General features: G+C 35.2%; 1 protein-coding gene across 5 annotated transcripts in view; it reads left to right on the top strand.

The window, feature by feature from the left end:
* The window catches only part of LOC143207934 (klarsicht protein), a 229439-nt gene that overhangs the window by 162792 nt on the left and 45936 nt on the right, over positions 1-20711 (top strand). For all 5 annotated transcript variants that reach the window (XM_076421862.1, XM_076421860.1, XM_076421859.1 and 2 more), the window contains one exon: positions 15193-15374. In XM_076421862.1, the coding sequence (XP_076277977.1) occupies positions 15193-15374 (182 nt within the window). The remainder of the gene's footprint in view (positions 1-15192; positions 15375-20711) is intronic.

The raw sequence follows: 20711 nt of genomic DNA, 5'->3' as shown, positions 1-20711 counted from the left end.
TCAAAAGAAACTTCCCGCTCAGCGCAGCGTGTTGCTTCAGGTTTCTTCGCAGCGGCGATGATCGTTCACTGTCTGACATCATCCCGGAAGATAGCCCGGTATTCTTCTCGGGCAGTGTTCCGTTACCTGTCAAATCCATGTATCTTTCGTTGATAATAGATCGCTCCGAATCCAGCTACTGTATCTCAGCCCATTGAAAATTATTCCTACTTTCATTGTCCAACATCAACAGGATACTTGGCCGAGTAAAAGCTGGTCCGGAAGGCCAGCGTGCACGCGCCTGTACGCGTATACCCAACCAATACGATGTAAAATGAAAATTGCATGATGTGAGCGCTTTGAATAACATTTGTCGATCAGCTTCTGTGTTCACTGTCGACGGAATCCGGCACACCGTAGTTCTAAATCCGGATACCGGCTACACGCAAATCGACTGTTTCTGTGATTTTATGGACTTTACACAGTTTTTTAGCCAGTTCAAAGAAATGGAAATTTATTTTTCCTTATGACATTAAATCAATAACAGCTACGAGTTGCCTTGTAGCAGTGACAACGTAGAATTTATTTAGATTGCCAGAAGCTTTTGAAGAAGGAAATTTATACCGGCATTTTCTGTGTCTGCATTTTTATGATTTCAATAACTGTGAAATATACAACCGGTCATTTGACAGTGGTAATACCGTTGCCAAACGCGAGACATTGAAAATGTACGTAAACCTGAATACACATTAATATTCGAGAAAATAAAACGTGAAGTCGCATAAGTGTTTTATCTAACTACAGACCCCTTGCAGTATAAAATGTTATTTTAAAAATGCTATGTTAAATGTTATTAAATTTGCTTATAATAATACGCGTATTAATAATTAATAATAAGTAATAATAATTGCGTTGTAATAATAAATAATAATTAGAAAAATTCGTAAAAACAATATTTTCTTAAAACTTGATGATCTAATAATGTTCAAAACATCGACATTCGTGTAAGCACGTTTGTAAACGCAAAATGTATTGCTTACCGTTAAATTAACCCTATGACTGTAAATGTACTGCAATTTTTTATTAGTACATATTTTTCTGAAGGGTGCATAAATGTATATACAGAGCAGGGAATTTTTGTTAGTGCTAGAATTTGTATCATTGTTAAATAAGACTGTTTGATTATAAGAAGGATGAATGAATTTTCAGCGACGTAACTCTTAAACGGTGAGGCCTCTGAATTGAAATTAAATGGTAGGCTAAACTTGTGTTTTCATCCAATGACTATATTAAAAAGATAAAATAATAGATTCATGCAAATGGATTTAATATATGTATAACTTATAAAATCTACAGTTTATTAAAAATGCAAATTCCCGTTTTCTTGTATTTTGAAAGGATAATTAATCTCCACCAATTAAGAGTTCTTGCTTTGGCAGAAAGCTACGCCTTCATAAATCTTTGCGAAAACTTTCATTGCAATAATCCGCTGTCGATTAATTATCAGCTGACGTTCACGCAGATTTACTTCTTTCGTAGAAAGAATTTCTCTTCCGAAGAGAAACTCATTTTCCCTCGGAAAGATTGATAAAGGTGAATATGTAATAAACGTAGAAATTAGCCTTTATTTCTCCTTTTGTTTTACTTTGTGAATTCGAGTTTACTGTAAATGCAAAGAGTTCGTATTCGATGACCTACAATGGATCGCTGATTTGCTCACGTATATGTATAACCAGAAATAAGAAAAGTTTATCTTATCGAAGATCTTCGTAATGTATCTTCTGGCGTAACAAGGAGAGGTAATAATAACGAGTGAGGATCGAGGGATAGATGATCATCGCAAACAACAAAAGTGTAGTTGAAATTGCAGTAGAATTCTCATAACTAGATTCCGGATCTTTGTGCATATTAAAGATTTTGTGCATCATTTGCAAGAGGCACGAGTTGAATATAAATCTATATTTTCCACTAACAATTTTAAAGTAGTGGAAATAATGTTTACTTAAATTTTCTCTCCTGCATTTTATACATTGTAACAGCATTGTTTTACGTGCACATATACAGTTAGGAGCAAAACTGATTACACACACTTTAAATAGAATAACTTTTTTATGAATGGACCAAACGAATTCAATGTCTCTGTAAGGCTAGAAGAATTAGTTTAGTAAGTGACGTCTAAAGAATATGTTGAAAAAATGCATTTGGTCGGAATTGTGAAAAACAATAGTAAAAATTGATTTTTACGACTTTTTTAGCTGGGCCAATAACGAAACTTTAAAAGATGTGTTTGGTCAAGTTGTATAAATTATATACTTTCCGAAAGTTTCATGGAAATTGTTAGTTGATTTACGAGTTACAAACGATCAAAAGTGGTAAAAATTGCAATTTTTCAAGATTTTCGGACTCTTTACCACTTCTGATCGGTTATAACTCGTAAACCAATTAATCAATTTAAATGAAATTTTCGGAGCGTATATAAATTTATACGAGTTGTGTGTGACCAAACACATCTTTTAAATTTTCGTTATTGTAAAAATCAATTTTTACTATTGTTTTTCACAATTCCGACCAAATGTATTTTTTGAACATATTTTTTAAACGTCATTTCCTAAACTAATTCTTCTAGCCTTACAGAGAAATTGAAGTCGTTTGGTCCATTCATAAAAAAGCTATTCTGATTTGAAGTGTGTATGATCAGTTTTGCTCCTAACTGTATATAAATACATATACGCACAAGATTGTCATTCAGATGTCTCAATCAATATAAAATAGCATCAGCTATAACTTGCTTTTTAATGTGTAAGTGATTAGGAATTTATTTGTTTATTTACTGTGCGATTTCTCAAGACATCGAACGTCTTATTTTCCGCTTATTACGTCGCTGTGTACAGTGCCAGAAGACCTAATCCAAGTTTAATTTTATAACTTGTCTCACTTTGATATTACTTTAGTCAGAAATTGACTTCGAATTTGTATACACAATTCGAAACGAGTCAACCCTTTAATTATAAATTGTATTTAATAAATATGGATACGCAAAATAAATCTAAATATACAATACATGTTATTCGAAATATTACGATATTTGGTATAGTCTTGTTGTACTGGTAAGGTTTGTAATAATGTCCTCTAAGAAGTCAGAATTTTATTCACGTTGGATGATACATTTGAAATTCTTCTTTCGACAGAAATGTTATTTATTCATTTGTTATATATTTATCTTCGATGAATATACTATTTTTCCTTACGACGTAATTATTAACGACAGTTCTTGCGAGCTTGGCCATGAAATGAGTTATAAACGGAAGGGTCAAGTTTGTCAAGGAGAGAAGGAAAAATTAGAATTATTATCACTTTTTACGAGCTAATTGCATACAATCGCACATTAAGTCAGCTGCTTCTCGTTTTAAATAGGTAGTACGTTTTTTTCAAACTGCAGAGAGCACGAATACTTTGGATGCGTTTAATGACTGCGAGAAAGAAGATGCCAGAATTTGAATTTTCTCGCTTGTGCTACCTGTGATCGACACAGAAAAGCAGCGAGACATCAATGACTAGAAACGTAATGAAAAGTAAAATGGGTCGTGTGATCTCCCAGTTCAAAGTCATCGGCGTGCCAAACTGTATTAATAGTAATACAAGTGCGGATTTGTAGTTACTCCATCTACGAACGGTAAAGGCAATTAGATAATTGAAGCAAAATAACATTTACATGGAGGTAATGATGATATATGATGCGCGAATACCTGAATACATATCGATATTCAAGAATATGATGCGAAAAATGCCATAACTGTTTTATCTGACTTCAGATGCCTTGGACATTAGAATATTATACTTAGAATATTGCTAACTGTATGTAAAATTTGTATTTCATTGTAGTGATACATAATAGTGCCATAAATATAGAAATATATTGCATAAACTTCTACTAAATCCCATGCTAAAATTACAGTACATTTAAATAATAATGCGAAACACGTAAGTGTAAAGATACTTAAGGTAATTTGAAGTAACTTTTTTCCTTTGCGAAAATGTGCTCCGCGGCTTTGTTAAGGAGTTATCAATGAAACACACGAGCTAATCACAGCGTGGCTACAGCAGACGAAAATCACTGAGCGTAACGTTGCCATTGGCCGAGCCAGAATCCATCCGTTGTAGCCGCACTGGGATTGGTCCGCGTTTTTTGTTAATAACTCGAAATCAGAGTCGCGGAGAACATTTTCGCAAAGGGAAAAGTTTCTTCAAATCACCTGAGAAATCACCCCTTTCGAGGAAGTACAACATTTTTGTTCTTCCTTGAAAGGGGTGATTCTTGTACAATTTTTTAAATGTGTATACTTTTTTTTGTTAAAAAGAGTTAAATCTAAATTAAAATCACTTTTGACTGATTGTGAGGACCACAAATTAATGCGCACACCTAACACACTTTGCAAGATAGATGACATCGACTGAATAATTCTTGTTATTAAAAGAGTTAAATTTAAAATAAAATCACTATTGACTGATTGTGAGGACCACAAATTAATGCGCACACCTAACACACTTTGCAAGATAGATGACATCGACTGAATAATTCTTGTTATTAAAAGAGTTAAATTTAAAATAAAATCACTATTGACTGATTGTGAGGGCCACAAATTAGTATGTACACTTATATGTATAATACAAAATCTGGTTATTAAGAGTTGAATTTAAAATAAAATTACTATTTACTGATAGTGAGGGCCACAAATTAATGTGTATACCTAATACATTTTGCGAGATAATATCGATTGAATAATAGTTGTTATTAAACATATGCTTTCTCCCATACAATTTACATGTGAAAAATGAAAGAGCGCAAAACTCACAATGATTGCTTTCACCTTCTCGGAAGATAAATTTCCGACACGTAAAAAAATGTCTTGGAACGGTCTGTCAATGATCTTCACACCCGTCAGGAGTCAGATGTATAATAGAAATCTCGGAAGAAAGATTGTCCAGCCTCGTGACCGTTCTTCCGTGATCCGCGATCCGCACGATAGAAACTTTAGAACGCAGTTGATTAACGAGCTTGCATTCATTCTCGCGTTAACGTTGACCTGCTTCAACGTCGCTTTCATAACACTTCTGTGTGTGGGAATTAACGGACGGCTCGTAAAACTTGCCCGCTTAATTGCATTATTAACTGTGAAACAGATAAAACTGGACAGAACATCGCATCGCCGCGAAAACGATCAACGCTTGGCGATCTGTTATCCAATTAACGCGTTGCCTCGCGGAGCGAAAATAAACGGCAATGTAAATCTTTCTCTTTATTGTATTATGTCGCGCGTAAACGAAAATTAATGCCTCGGAGAACGGATACTTTCCTGAACAGGAATTTTTCACACCTGAAACTTTGGTACCTAAAAATATTTGTTTGAAAATTTGAAAATATTATATTCATACTTATCAATTCTAATAAGTGGAAATTATATTGGGTTGTGTAATAAATTCCCGCGTTTTTTGTATTTTATTTTTTCGCGCGGGAATTTATTACACAATCCGATACTTTTGGTATGAGCAATGGTTTCATAATATGTTCATGCGTTATTTGGTTCATTTTTTACCCATGGTTCCTTTAAGGAGTTTGTTCCTCTCGATGAGTGGTAAACACGATACAATCGTTAAAAAATTTGACCTTGACTAAGGTGTAGTAGACTGCGGATTTTTGTAGACGAATTTTAAGAAACTCGGATCAAATAAAATGTTATTTTCTGTGTTAGCAGCCTTCTTAGGTCTGAAATAAATGAAAATCGTACTAAGTTCTGTCGTATTTTATATCCTAGCATTTTTTGAAAATTTTCAAAATTATCATTCAATTCAATAATTCATTCAATTGTATTCAATGTAACGGTTGTTGCACATAATTTCTTGACATCCTGTACAATTCTTGCACATTTTCTTTTACATGAAAAATATATTGCTTGAATATCACCTGAGATTAATAGAAGTAAAAACCCATCTTGGAATTAGACAAGTGTAATTGGAACAGATCGAACGTGTCCGTAAAACTGATTATTAAATTAAACGTATCGGAAATGTTAACGCGTAACGCGATATCACATAAGTCGTGTCATATGGTGTACACGAATATCGAAATATTTTTACGGTGCTCGTTGATTAATCATTGCGTACGTAGTCGCAGCACGAACCCACGATAACTTGTTCGTTCATACTTATTTTCCAACGTGATAAATGTTAGACGTAGGTACTCGGAGAAAGTAGTAATAATATATTGGCGTGGACGATCGCGATTCGCTCGATGAGAAGATGGTAATAAATTAAATTACCGTTTCTGTTAATAGGCACGTAGTATCGTGGCGCGAGCTATTGTAAAACCGGTGTGAGCGTTCGATCCGTGGATTTGTTGCTTCGGACAGCTTTCCACCGTCAATAGAATTTATGAGAATGATTCCACTGACATTTACATATCACAGTCACATAGTTTTCTGTATTATGAATGGTTTTCTACCTAAACGTAAGAAATGTCCACAGTTTTCAGCTATTTGTCTAACATTTCTTATTAAAAAATCCATTGGGAATCACTTACAATTACATAGATTGAAAACTCGCTTTGTGAATTTACAGATCGTATTGTAAATGGCTTTTGCGTTTATGGAGCATTCACAATGTACAATGTACAATGAATTATATCCCTCCCCTCAGATTTCAATGACCTTGAAATATGTTGTCAAGGTCATCAGTCTGATCAACATAACCCCAATTACCTCGTAAACTAAAGCCGACCGACAAAAACTTGAGAAACTTCTGGAAGTTATTCAGAATGATGACCTTGACGAGATAGTATATCAAGGTCATTGACATCAGAGAGGAGGTAGGTAGTACCTCGACTGTTCACCACAAATAAATTGCATCAAAATGTTTGTAATAATTTCGTTATACTGTAGTGATATCCAATTAATTTAGGATAATGAAAGAAACATTCTCTTAAATGTGAGAGCCGTTTAATGTAAAAGTATTGCGGTCAGTGTGGAATTTACGTTCTGGAGAAACCGAGATTTTCTATTTAAGAAACTTCATCAGCGGAAGAGCTGAAATTCATGAAATAAAAACATCCTGATCACTTCGAAGAAAACGTCACACAAGACCATAATCACGCCACAGTTAACCGCTATCCGCTTGCATTCACACGGGAAGTTTCTGCTGGCAATGCGTTCAGTACGTTAACATGCTTGTTTATCTATCCACATAAACTATCAATCTCGTCTCTGAAGTATCTGAGAAGAAAATTTTTTCGAAAAGCTTCTGTAAACATAAAAAGATCTAAACTTGTTAGACAAACTTGTTAGAGAAAATTAACCTCCCTGCAAGTATACAACTATTACTAACGCATTGATGCAGATTAATGTTTGGTTAGTTGATTGATAGACCGAGCACCTTTGCGACATTTGTAAAATAAAACATTTCCATCCGTCCCCAGTAACTACAATAATAGGCAGAAATGACTGAATTGTTTTCATGAACTGATTTTTATAAACATTCTAGAGAACATTCATTATTAAATACTAGGGACATAGCATTTTGTCACCGTTTTTTAATCGGTAAAATAAAAATGATTGTATTCTGATTTTTATAAAACTATTTCTGAAAATGGAAATTAGCTCATAAATCCGAGGTTCACTCATTCAATTCGGAACACTTTGAATAATTTAACTAAATAATAGGAATATTGACAATAATATATATACTGATGATTTTTAATAAATAATATCAGTCGTTATCTCATTATTATGATCTGATCAGTGTCTGCTTGTTCTACTTGCTGTACATGCTAATGCACGCGATCGTAATTAATTCTTAAAACCAATTTCCTCAAAGATAAAATCTGGCATGAAAAAATTCATAGAAATTTTTCCACATGGATAAAATAAAATTAATTTTTAATTCTAAAAAAGCTTCCTCATTTTTTTATTATTTAGTGTTTTTTAATCAAAGACTCAATTATATTCGTTCATGATATGATAATACTATTATAAAGAAAATATTAGAATAAACATGGTCATGTTTAATATTTAAACAGTTTGAAATTAAAAAATTTGACACTGATTCGATGAAGGATTCAGCTGCCTCCAAAAAGTTATATTAAGAATAATTAAAAAGTGTTCTAATGATTTATTAGACTACATGAACTGTTTCATCATTTTCATACAGCAATAACAGTATATTACTGTATATTTGGATAACGTAAAATGCAGTTTATCATTGTAGTAACATTTTTTAAATACCACAAAAATACAATAAAATATAGTTTTTTTACACATTACACATTAACTTTTTTGTCGAACTTATTTGATACACATCCACGACACTGTGATAAAATATTTTCTACCATTACTTCTGTATAATACCTAATAGAAAGCTAAATAAAGTATAATAAAGTATAATATTTTCGTCCAAATTTTTGCACGCGATTTTATGATCAAAGTATAATAAATAAAATGCGTAAAATGGTCTAAATTAAATTTTTAGTTCAAACTACCCGATCCAGGGGTAAAGTGATTATTCATCTCATGATCACTGACCAATGATCGTTAGTTTGCAGAGCTGGGGAAAATAATATTTTAAATAGTAAATAATAAAATAATCCTATTTGTTTTAAAGTATGTATACAACCTCGAAAATAAAATATTTTATTTGATGCAGTAATTTTTTTTATGAGGTTCAGATTGTTAAAATGGAAATATTTTATTTTCGAAATTGTATATCTTATTTAAAATACTATTTTCTTTAAGCAAAATAAAATCTAAAATATTAAATAGTATTTGAAATATTTGTTTCGCCAAATAATGCCCACCTCTGTTAGTTTGATTACACTCCGACACGTGGATAAAATTGCGGAAAGTATTAGAACGATGTTTTAGTTTATCATTCGAACAATATAGATTCTGGTTTGTTGGCCGCATCTTGATGCTAGTTTGCTTGCGTTACACGGTGAAAATAAAAAGTTTGCCGCAGGAAGAGCTGGTATGTCTGGCTACCAATTTCTGCTCTACTGAGCGTAGCCAGTCGAGCGTGGTAACGTAGCACGTATATTACATGTAATACGGCGATACATCTTGCCACGGTGGTCGCAATTATTCCTCACATTCTCCATCATTTCCTGTAGGTCAGTGTGAAATTCATTGCTTTTCCGTTCCTGTCATTTTTCCACTCTGTCCTCGAGCTCTTCCCTTTACCGCGCATGACAACCCCGTGTTCCTGTCCTTTTATACGTGGTTTAATAATTATGTTGGCCATTATAATTCATCGCCAGACTCCATGATTCCGATCAGGGCATCCCTGTCGCTTTTTCATCGAGACTCTCAATTTTTCAGCTGAACGCCAAAGAATTAATTTTATTAGCCGAGTAATAATTTAATCCCTTGCTCTACGATTTATTTTACGGTTTCAGTGATTAGAACTTCTTTTGCAGTTTGTAATTTCCCAAAAAAGGAGAAAATTTATACCTATTGTATGCCAACATGTTCTCCAATAACTAAAAATAGAAATTTATCTCGATTTAAAGGAAATCAATAACATACATATTAATTAGATTCTGTTCTGAACCTTCATCACGAGTCTGACACGATATTGTAGGGCAAGGGGTTAATAATTCATCAGAATTTTTTATGATTTTCAAGAATCTTGAAGCATTCGTATTGATGATGCAAATATCGACAAAATTGTTTAAATAATGTCAAGCAGAAAGGGTTTTTTAAATGTATGAACATTGAAAATTTTGAAAATATTTGTTTGCTCATGGTCATCGCAGACTACGAGAAAAAGAAAATGAAAGACAACATAACTTGTGGTTTTGTATGTTTATGAATTTGTTTATGATATCAATTTTGTCTTATTTTTTTAAATAATTAACCACGGGTTCTAATTACCGTAACTGTAAATGAAATCGCAAGGGTTTAAGAATAGATTGGAAAAAATATTCTATTCACAAATAAGAAGCTTGAATAGAGTTTTCCACTATTTCGACTATTTCTGGAATTGTTTGAACGGAACAATGCGTATTTGATTTATGCAAACAATGCATGTAACAATGCCATGCATCGCGGAAGAGTAATGCGTCTGTCGGCAAAGTTCCAAAGGCTAGTTCATGTCTAATGTTTAATTCATTCGTTACTATTGATGACCGTCGTAACGAAAATAACTCGAAGGTCTTTTGTGCTTTACAATCTAGATTTATTGTTGAACAAAATCACTATCATGACAATATGTGTCATTTTAAAACATACGTACATAGTACATATGTGTCTGTGTCACAGTTTGAAAGTTTATTGGTGGAAATTCATCTTCGTGACACAAGCTACTCGAATAATCAAATTTATTTAGGATATATAAAGTTCAAGAAGTTACAGTTATGTATAACGAATTGTAAATTATGTACAATTACAATAAATGGTCATTTGTATATGGTTATAATAAATTGTAAATTTATATACAATTATAATAAATTGTACTTTATATACACTTATAATAACTTTTAAATTATATACAATTATATAGTAGATTGCAAAACGAATTTATAGCTTTCATAATCGTCCAAATTCAATAGATCAATATTTATAACTCTGTACATTGTTCACACTATTGTTAGAAGTTTACAGATTACGTTGGTTTGAAATTACCATTCTGTAAAGAACGACTTATCTATGGAGTAAAATATTATATATATGGCTGCATATTTCACTCCATCTTAAAATCATTTTTATCCGGGTGAAAATTGATTTCACTCCATCTTAAAGTCATTTTTATCCGGGTGATAATTGATTTTACTCCATCTTAAAATCATTTTTATCCGGCTGAAAACTGATTTTACTCCATCTTAAAATCACTTTTATCCATTATACCATTTTTATGTATAACACAACTTTATACGAATTATTTTCATAATAAAATATACGTTTAAAAATAAAGGTTTATCTCTAGATCCAGATAGGTAACTCAAAACGGACACGGATGTTGATAGAACTTATGATTAGTAGTGTTTCTATGTTCTGCAGAAACTAATAAAAGCAACACTGCAAACTGGTTTCTCTTTCTCTACAGTACTTAAATTAGTCTGCGTGCGTGTAAATCATTTACAGTCTGATCATTTTTTTCTACGATTTCATTAAAAAGAAAAACGCATCTTGTAAAAGTATCGCGGAAATCGGCGCGACAGTTAATGTATCCTTCGTGCAAAATAGACGCGTGAAAACAAGCCACGGCTCTGTGAAAGAAACTGCGCGTCGACTTTTTCAAAGTTTCCCCGGAAAAACCGACTTTCACTTTGTCACGGACAGTTAATAAAAAGCGGCGCGCGCCGACGAGCAGTTATCAAGTGAAATCTTGGATTCCGTGCGAGCGCAGAAAGGGGACGTGTACCTCCATTAAGGAGAAACAAAGGAGTCCAACTTCGTCCACCGGTGTTCTTGTACAGTCACGGGAAAAGAAACATTTACAAAACACAATTTAATTCTTTCAATAACCACCTCAATGTAGTTGAAACAAAATAATTCAATGTAGTTGAAATAAAATATTATTTGATTTAAACTAAAAACTAAGGATGTTTAATGAGAATAACTGTCAAACGCCATGTTTGTTTCTTGTCACTTTCTCGTATTTCTAGCTTACAATGATATACAATTTTAACAATGGAGTTGTATACGATTGAAGAGCGTTTTAAAGTTATTCAAATTTATTTTGCAAATCTGTGTTCATTAAAAAATACCCATCGTAAATTACGTGATTTTTTCGGCATACATAATCGTCCATTAAAGCAAACAATTCGAAATTTGATTAAAAAATTTGATGGAACTGGATCTGTTCATGATAAACCAAAGCCTAGACGGAAAACAGCTCGTTCGAATGAAAACATTGCTGCTGTTCGTGAAAATGTTGCTAATGACCCATCAACATCAATTCATCAATTCCACGTCGTTCTCAAGAATTGAGTATTTCTTCGAATTGATGTCTCTAAACGTGGTCGTGGTGGTCATTTGGCAAATATCGTCTTTCACACATAATTGTCATAGAATACCTGATAATTAAATAAAAAATCCAATAAAATTAAAAATAGTATGTTTTTTATTTAAAAAAAACTTCCCATAGTCTATTTTGGATAACCCTATACAATAAAACAGGATATACTATCGCCATCGTATTAAAATTACTAAATAAAAAATGACATGTACATCTGGTTCCCATTTCTTGCAATTAATACAGAAAATTTTGATTTTGTATAAAATCCTTTAATTATCAGAGAGAGAAGCAGAAGTTAAATAAAAACTTATTTTCTGTTGTAATAATTTAAATGAACTATGGCAATATTCGAAAGTTGTTTAACACTATACCTACAATGACAAGATTAAATTTATTTATATTTTGCGCGATTTTTACTGTAATATATACTGGAGTCAAAAAATATATTCAATAAATTCCCATGAAAACTACTTTACGATTTCAATAATTGTCATGGTAGGTTTAGTGTTAATCCTTGAGGGTTAAATGTCGTTACAGTTTGATATTGCACCAGTCATATTTCTCATAAATGCATGAAATCCACAGTTCAACAAATCACGAGCTGGTATTACTTACCAGCTGGTGTTCGTGAAAAAGTTCGTTTTCATTGCAGCAATTATTAAATGATCTGTCACCGCTAATTACATCGCGAGAGCTCTTAATCGATCGTGATCTTGAATCAAAAACTCCTTTCCCCGTGTCTATTCACTTTCCTTCGATTCTTGTTGCTATCTACGGGACTGTAATTGCTCGGTTGCTTCGGTCACAGTTGCCGATGTACACCCAGCGCAAGAAAGGAGAATTCGAACTGCTTTCACCGAATAACTTATCTCCCTCGCGCGAGAACCTTTTAACCAATCTCACGCACACTTGTTTAATGGGAGGGAAGTTGAATCTTGATCAGAGTTAACGACGAGTGCGTGAACTGGTTGTACAGCTCTAATGGTAGACTATCATCGTGGCAGAGTATCATCATTTTTAGCTTTTCGTAGGGGGTTTTCATATCGCGTAGTTTCTTAACGACATCCTGGAATGAATATGCAATTTGTATTATTTTGTCTGTCAGCTTCCAATTTCCTGCTCGTTGGGAAGCTACTTTCTAATAAAGTAGTCGTGTTTCAATCATCAAAAATGGAACAATGATCGTTGAACAAATTTTTCTTTCGATACAAGTCGATGTTTTTTCCGTAACAAAAAAATCTCTGTTCCCCCTTCTTCTTTTGAAGTTGTGCGCTCGACATCGCTCGCAATTAGTGCCACAAGACTTACAATTAGAGTTGCGCTATACACTGCGCGGTCGACTATTATATGGCCTGCCGGACAACTTTATGGGACCCATAAACTCTCGGCTCACTGAAGACCAATGTCAAGCCGAATAGGTACCCACATTCGCAATACGTCGAAAGTCGCCCCGGGCCATCGGAGGGGCGGATCAAAACAAGTGGGGGCCCTAAGTGGTAAAAAATGTCAGGCTTCCCCCAAAAAAAGTTTGAAGAAAACTCTCATTAAGTCATAAACAAGAAAGAAAAATAATAAAAAATTCCATACATTGCAACTTAGAAGCCATTAACATTTTGATTTCAGATTTGTCCCATTATTTTACCACGAAGCCCTACAATGAATGACCTTTTTTTTTTAGCAAAAATATCTATTAACGGTAGCCAGTTCCGCTGTAGCGCTGTTCCGCAATTGTACAAGCTAAACATTTTCTGCTCCAAGCGCGGGGCTCCCAGAACTATCCGGGGCCCTAAGCGGCCGCTTAGGGTGGATTTATAGTGGAGCAGCGAGGTGAGCTGTGCGGTGAAAAAAAGAAAAACAAAGAAAATACATATGTACTTTTTCATTAGTATGTGTCGAAATGTTGTCACGAATGTTGGTTTCTTTTCACCGCGCCGCTATCATCGATGCTCGCAGCTCCACTATAAATCCACTCTTAGTCCGCTTACCGCTTAATTTGCCCCTGGGCCATCGTCTTATATCAAAAGATTGGACAGTATGGTATAATAGTTACTGACATTTAAGGAAAGCATTAATAAAACGATCAACTGTCTTTTTACCAAATATAAAATAATAAATTGTCTAAGATTATTCAAATATTTGAATTTGTGTTTTTGAACCAGAACATTAAAATTTGAATATTTGAATTGTTAATAATTGTGAATTGTGAATTAGTAAATGTCATATAAATTTGGATATTTAACATTGAATTAAGAATACACGATGGTGACAAATTATTTTAGTAGAATTGTTGTTCGAGTTATTTAATGAAACAGAGAGATAGTTTTTATAATTGACGCGCAATGCCACGCGTTCGCGTTTCTTTTTTATGAGCAACATAGTTTGAAAGAAGAAAGTACCCACCGAAGGAAAGTATGAACGAAGAAACAGGTCATTGAAGCCATGCCAAGTGCACTTGCATACAGACATAAGCTGCTTGACCTTAAATGTCTGACCACATATTCTCGTTGACATAATGATAGTCGTATGAATCGCCTGGAGGCCTGACATCAGAAATGACGTAAATAACAGTGTAATAACCAGGATGTGCAGCTGAACGAAAACAGCCACGCATAATTGCGGAAGACGTTCCCTTCTACATCTAAAAATAAACCGCAATACAATAACTGCTGTAATATTTTAAAAATAGTTTATAATGTTTCCACAAGACTGTCTTTCATATTTCATATCATTTTTGTTTTAGTGTAAACTACTATGTTGATAAAATCCTGTCCTCGTTGGCATTGCCCCATTTACATATTGATTTAATATTCCATTTAATAGAGATGTAAATTACCATAAACTGTTACGTATTTGTAATTTATTAGGGAAATGATAATAATTGATTTAGGATATAGTAACCCCTCTTCATCCTGCGTGTTTCAGCTAAATTGGTGAAATCATAATTCTAATCCTAATGTTTAAAAACAAATGTTTTCCATATTTGATGTTATCTTTACATTAGAAATTGGAATGCTAACAAAATCATGATAGTATTGGCATTGTCTCTGTTTATATGTACGTTTTTAGATACTTAGTATTCTATTTTTGTTCAACAAATAAATCAACATATATTTGTTATCTACATGCAATTCATTAGCGAAATAATACTGATTGATTTCGGGCACAGTAAATGTGATTTGGTGCTTAATGGAAAATCTTTGCGTGTTCCAGCGACATTGGAGAAATGGGAAACGCTAACGACTAAAGTCGAGGAAGCACAAATGGCCCGTACACTTCATCACGAATTAACAGCTCTACGTGCTGAATTCAAAGCAGCCCATGACAGACTCTTCTCATATGAGATCGTTTTGGAGCAGCCCCACGTAGTGGATGAGCAGATTAACCGAATTACGGTAAGAATATCATATTTCTATGGCTGCATATAGGGAACTTGCAAATCGATACCGTTAAGGAACTAGTTCTTGATCACACACTTAGAGTTTGCTTACATTCTATCAGATGATTGCAAAAGCCTGTGCCCAATTTGAAAATAGAATTCAATGGTTAAATTTTCAAGAATACAGCTTTATTAATCAATTATATGGTCACCATTCTTTTCTACAATTAGAAAAGGTTTTTTTAACAAGATCTATAAGTCTTCAGGTACAGAACATAGAGTTTACATGCGCGTACACATGCATAGCGTCTATATATAAACATATACACCTACCCCTAGAACTTGTCCTGTGACAATTTCGCATTTATAGTACAGTATTTCTTCTACAGTGGCCGAAATTTCTATAAAGACACTGTGTTTTGTGCCCGTGCGAAATCAATACGGGCCGGTTTATGTACTTCTTTAAGGCCTGGTTGTATTTTTGTCCAGAAGAATTTAAAAGTTGTTGCACACGTCTTGTTGTTACTGGGAGCTCCAATTCAGCTCGAAATTCTGCTGCATTTTTCCTTTCCTTAGCTGCAGACCTCATTAATATTGAATGTTGTCTCTTTGACTATTTTTTATTACTACCTTTAAGATGATTTTTTCCGTAATTTTCACGTAAATTGATATAATTATTAATCACAGTATATGGCCGTTTAGTTTTCTTAGCAATTGCGCGATTATGCTTTTTCTTCACTTGTTAGTACCTTTCCTCTCGGCATTCTCATACACGTGAATCAAATTATAACAAACAGGATTTCTGTGAGTTCTAAAACTAATACTTTTAGAATATATTCGCAGTTTTCCGTAGTTCTCTGCACAGAATACAGAGAAACACTAAGTGACTTTATAGAAACTTCGCACTTGTGTTCTGCACCACACAGAAAAAAAATCAACACGAACGTAAATAGTAAACATAGCGGTCTAGAGTACGCAGTCCCTCTATCCGAGTGTCTACAAGGCACAAGACCAGATACGATAAATCAACAAAAATGTTTTTAAAATATCTATGAAAAAGAAGATGACTTCATAGAAATTTCGGCCACTGTATAGCCGCAAAAACGTTGTACACGTTGAAGGAAAAAAATATCCCCTCCACTGTAGTAATCTGATCTCGGCTCGGGTATATCGGTGTGAACTACTACTAATCCAATTACAAAACTTTTTTATTCGTCATTATTTTTTATGGGACTTTCACCAAGTTATTTGTGACATTATTTTGATTAAAATGACACTAAACACGATATAATTTCAACTGTAATTATGGTAATTATGTGGTTTAATTGACAATGAAAGTTTCGGTTGCAAGGATGGACAGCGTATGCCGTATGGGAAAGAAAGAGACGAGGGAAAAGAGAAAGAGAGTTTTTAGGAATCTCGAAAATTGAGAAAGTATTAGGAGAACATGATAGCGGAGGAGGTGGCACGAATTTCAGTAGTACAACTCATCCACAAGGCAGACGGTGGAATATTTTTGTTTTTCAAAGTTTCGCTATCTTTGCAATTCTAAATCAGTACATTATCTCAATGACAAGTACATTTTTGCGGAAATCAGTAGTATAACTGTACGACAAGTGGGACGTTCGGGAAAAATTGGTGGTTCAATAAATATAATACGCAGATATTCTTTTTAATACGTAGTCCTTATTTATGAATTGTAAAAGCATACATAAAGTGTTTGTATATTGTACATGTACATAACTTATGTACTATACATATATTACATTCTAAACATTTATAACACGAATGTTGACTAGCCCGGAGAGACTCGGCACACCACCAGAGTTCTAGTGTAATACTGCAGTACAGGGAGGTACGGACAATTAGATGATCATCAATTAGATATTAGATATTTAGATGATCATCAGCATGATCATGATAAACCCGCTAGTACGACTGCATTGATAATCAGTAGACTGCGGATCTTTCTGCAAAATAAAAATTGTCTGAATAATATCAACAGATAGTGGTGATTGCCATTTATTTTTCTCTATTGTTCTCGATCTCCGAAAACACCTAATTATTCGAATAACACGATCTCCCATAAGGCTGGCTGTCTTTAACAGTATCTCGTCGGTGTTTAAGTCTGTAATGGTGACTTGCTGTCGGTACAAAATCTGTAGGCAACCTGCTTTACCGTTTGCAGTCAAACTTCTATGATAAATTACTAGAAGTTGGTATAGGATTTTTATAACTAGCTGTGTAGGTACTTAAGTATCATTCGACAGATGCATACATTTGAGAATATGTATTCTAAATTATAGCAAACATCAGGGATGGTTTTATTGTCATTTGATGATTTCGTTCGAGTTCAAGATAAAAGTAGTGGCAGTCGGTAATATATCAGCCTAGGGATTTTAAGTATGTGAATGCACATCAGGGTCGGTAAACGAATTCTTTGGATCGTATTCCTCCTGAGGTTGTGGTATACTAACAGATGGTAATAAACATTCTATGTAATCTTGGCGGGTATAGATCGCGTTAACGTATCCATTTTTTAGTACCATAAAGGACAGGATATGTTATAATAGTAAAATGAATTGCAAAAGTTTCTTTCACAAGTATGGTATTTATTATATACCGTTACGAATTATTCAAACAGAATTGTCGTAAACATTAATAAAGATACATACAAACCAGATGTATTATAATGGTATTATAAATCACAGTACAAATAATAAAGGTTTGCAGTAAAATCTTGTTAAATCGGTATAATATTGTACAATACAAACTTGCTAAATGCATATTACCGATCATTGATCTGAATATTAAAAAGTTTATATATTAATATAATATGTATTATATGATATAAATATATAATATATATAATGTTAAATAAAATAAAATGTTAAATAAATATAATATATTATTATAATAAAAATATTATATTAATATAAAATGTTAACCAAGTATTTAAAAAGTCAGAATATTTTAATTATAATGAAATCGAAGCAGGAAAGTTAAAATTGGTCATAGAGGGTACTATAGTAGCTCTTTTGTACTCAAATATACTACAATAAGAGTGAATTTATAGATTTGATCGAAGAGTATTGTCACCTATATGTGCCGATGAGGCATTTAATGTGTTAATTATGTCAAGTCAATAAATAAGATATCTCGTAGTTTACCCATATTGTTCTAACATTTGTGCCAACGTATTCTAAGATCTGCATCACTGATCCATTTTGTATCAAAGTGTACCAAAAGTAAGTCTGGGTTAGCCACCTAAGCGTAGGTACCGAAGTAGTACCACTGATTTTGGGTTGACAGTCAATAAATATGATATATAATTTCGTGCGAGCGTCTACCATGTTTATTTCTATCTATTTTACATTACTACAACTTTATTCAACGAACTACAGTATCAACGAATTCGAGTAGAGTATCTATTCATCAGTCTGGCGTCAACTCAACAATTAGGCTGTTAACTTTCCACGAATCATATTGTGCTTGTTTCCGTAGCGGAATCCCATCACCGCCCATCCAAATTCAAATCCCGACTCATCCGCCGAGTCAGAACAAACACCCATCGTTCTAAGCAAACCTTCCATGTCCAATGAAAGAGAGGTCCAGCGTAGAAGTTACGAAGTCGCGCGGCACGGTCGGAGAATCGAGGACTGGGCCGGGATGAAAGTAGGCGAAATAGAAGTAAGAAAAAGAGGGGCGGCTGGCGCAGGCAAAGACGAAACCGTGGAGGAAGGTGGAGGTGTTCGCGGAAGGTGGACGAGGGAGTATAAAGGGTGAAGGGTGGAGGGCGAGCAGTCAGGAGGCAAGGATAGAGGCAGAGAGTGGCGTAAAAGCGTAGTCGTGTCGCACGTACGCTCGTCTGACGGCGACGTGCTCCGCATCACAACTCGCGAGTGGAACGCCGGCGAACCTAGCCAACCCTCAGAGTTCCACCCCCTCGGAGGCATCCCCTGCCAACCCTCTCGACCCCTCTCTAGAAGCCTCTGGAACACCCTCGTCTCCTCCTCCTTCCTGTTTCTCCCTCTTCCTTTCTCTGTTTCCCTCGCACGCCCACGGCTTCCTAGTTGCCTCTTCCCCGTTCAGTCATTTTCTCCGATTCTCCTCTCCCGCGGAGAGACTCTCCTTCTCATTTTCGCCTTTAGACTCCCCCACCGAACCACTCGCATCCCCAGCCAGCTTTTTTCTCTTCCGCTCTGGGCCTTCTTTCTTCCCTTTCTTTCCCTATCTTCCGTTATCCATCACTTTTTCCTTGCTCCGTCTATCTTGCTCTTCTTTAGACTCTTCCACCCCCCACCGACCACTCGCACCCCCAACCAGCATCTTTCTCTTCCGCTCTGTGCCTCCTTTTCCTTCCTTCCGTTCTCCACCACTCTTTTCCTTGGTCTTCTTTAGACTCTTCCACTCCCATCCCTTGATTCTTTCTCTTTTGCTCCATCTCTTCTTTTCCTCCCTGCCACCCTCTTTTTCTCTCTGGCGTACTCTATCACTCTTCTCTCACTGTATCTATGTTGTATTCCTGTAGACTCTTCCACCCCTAGCGATCTTTTCCTCCCTGCCTCTCTCTCTCTTGCTCTCTTATTTTTGTTGTGTATCTTTTCCCTTATTCCGTCTATCTAGCTCTCCTTTAGACTCATCTACCCCTAGCAACTTTCTCTCTTCCTCTCATCGCATTTTTCTCTTCCTCTCTGTACCTACTTTTCCTCCCTTCTTCTCTTTTTCATTCTATCCATCTCTCTTCTTTTCCTTTCGTTCTCCATTGCTCTTTTCCCTTGCTGTGTCTATGCCTGTGCCCCTTCCTCCCCGCAATGTACCAGCGGCATCCCTCCCGACCTCATTGCGAAGACCAAACACATGCTCCCTATCTATCATCAAGATGTATTAGCGTCCAACATTTGCTGGGTGAACTCGTCGCTGTGCTGCATTATGCAGGAGGCGCGGCTCGGCGCGCGAGTCCGTCTAGCCACCGAAACCCATCCCGAACCAACACGGCGCACTACGCCACGCCACGCCATGCCATGCCACGCCGCGTCGAACCCGGGCATCCTTTTTGTTTTACATGTTTCGCGTGCCGCCTGCTAACCGGTCCTCCTCGGCAATTGTTCCGTAGGAAGTGTTCCCTCGCCGACCTGAAAGTACGTCGGTCTGGTCAACCTCTGTACACGTGACAGAATGCACTTTCCGATGCACTCGTCTCCGCAGGGTTTGCTTAATCTGTTTCGGTGGCTGAAAGCTCTGTCACTGGAAATGTACTGTTTTCGGCTTCGAGTGATTCGATGAACCAGTCGCTCAGCCCTTTGCACTCGGAGCTATTTCAACTCGAAAATTGAACATTTCTACCGATCTA

Source organism: Lasioglossum baleicum, chromosome 4, assembly GCF_051020765.1.
Source record: "Lasioglossum baleicum chromosome 4, iyLasBale1, whole genome shotgun sequence".
Classification (NCBI taxonomy): Eukaryota; Metazoa; Arthropoda; class Insecta; order Hymenoptera; family Halictidae; genus Lasioglossum; species Lasioglossum baleicum.
The sequence above is the reverse complement of the archived record's forward strand: the minus strand, read 5'-3'. Positions and strand labels throughout refer to the sequence as shown.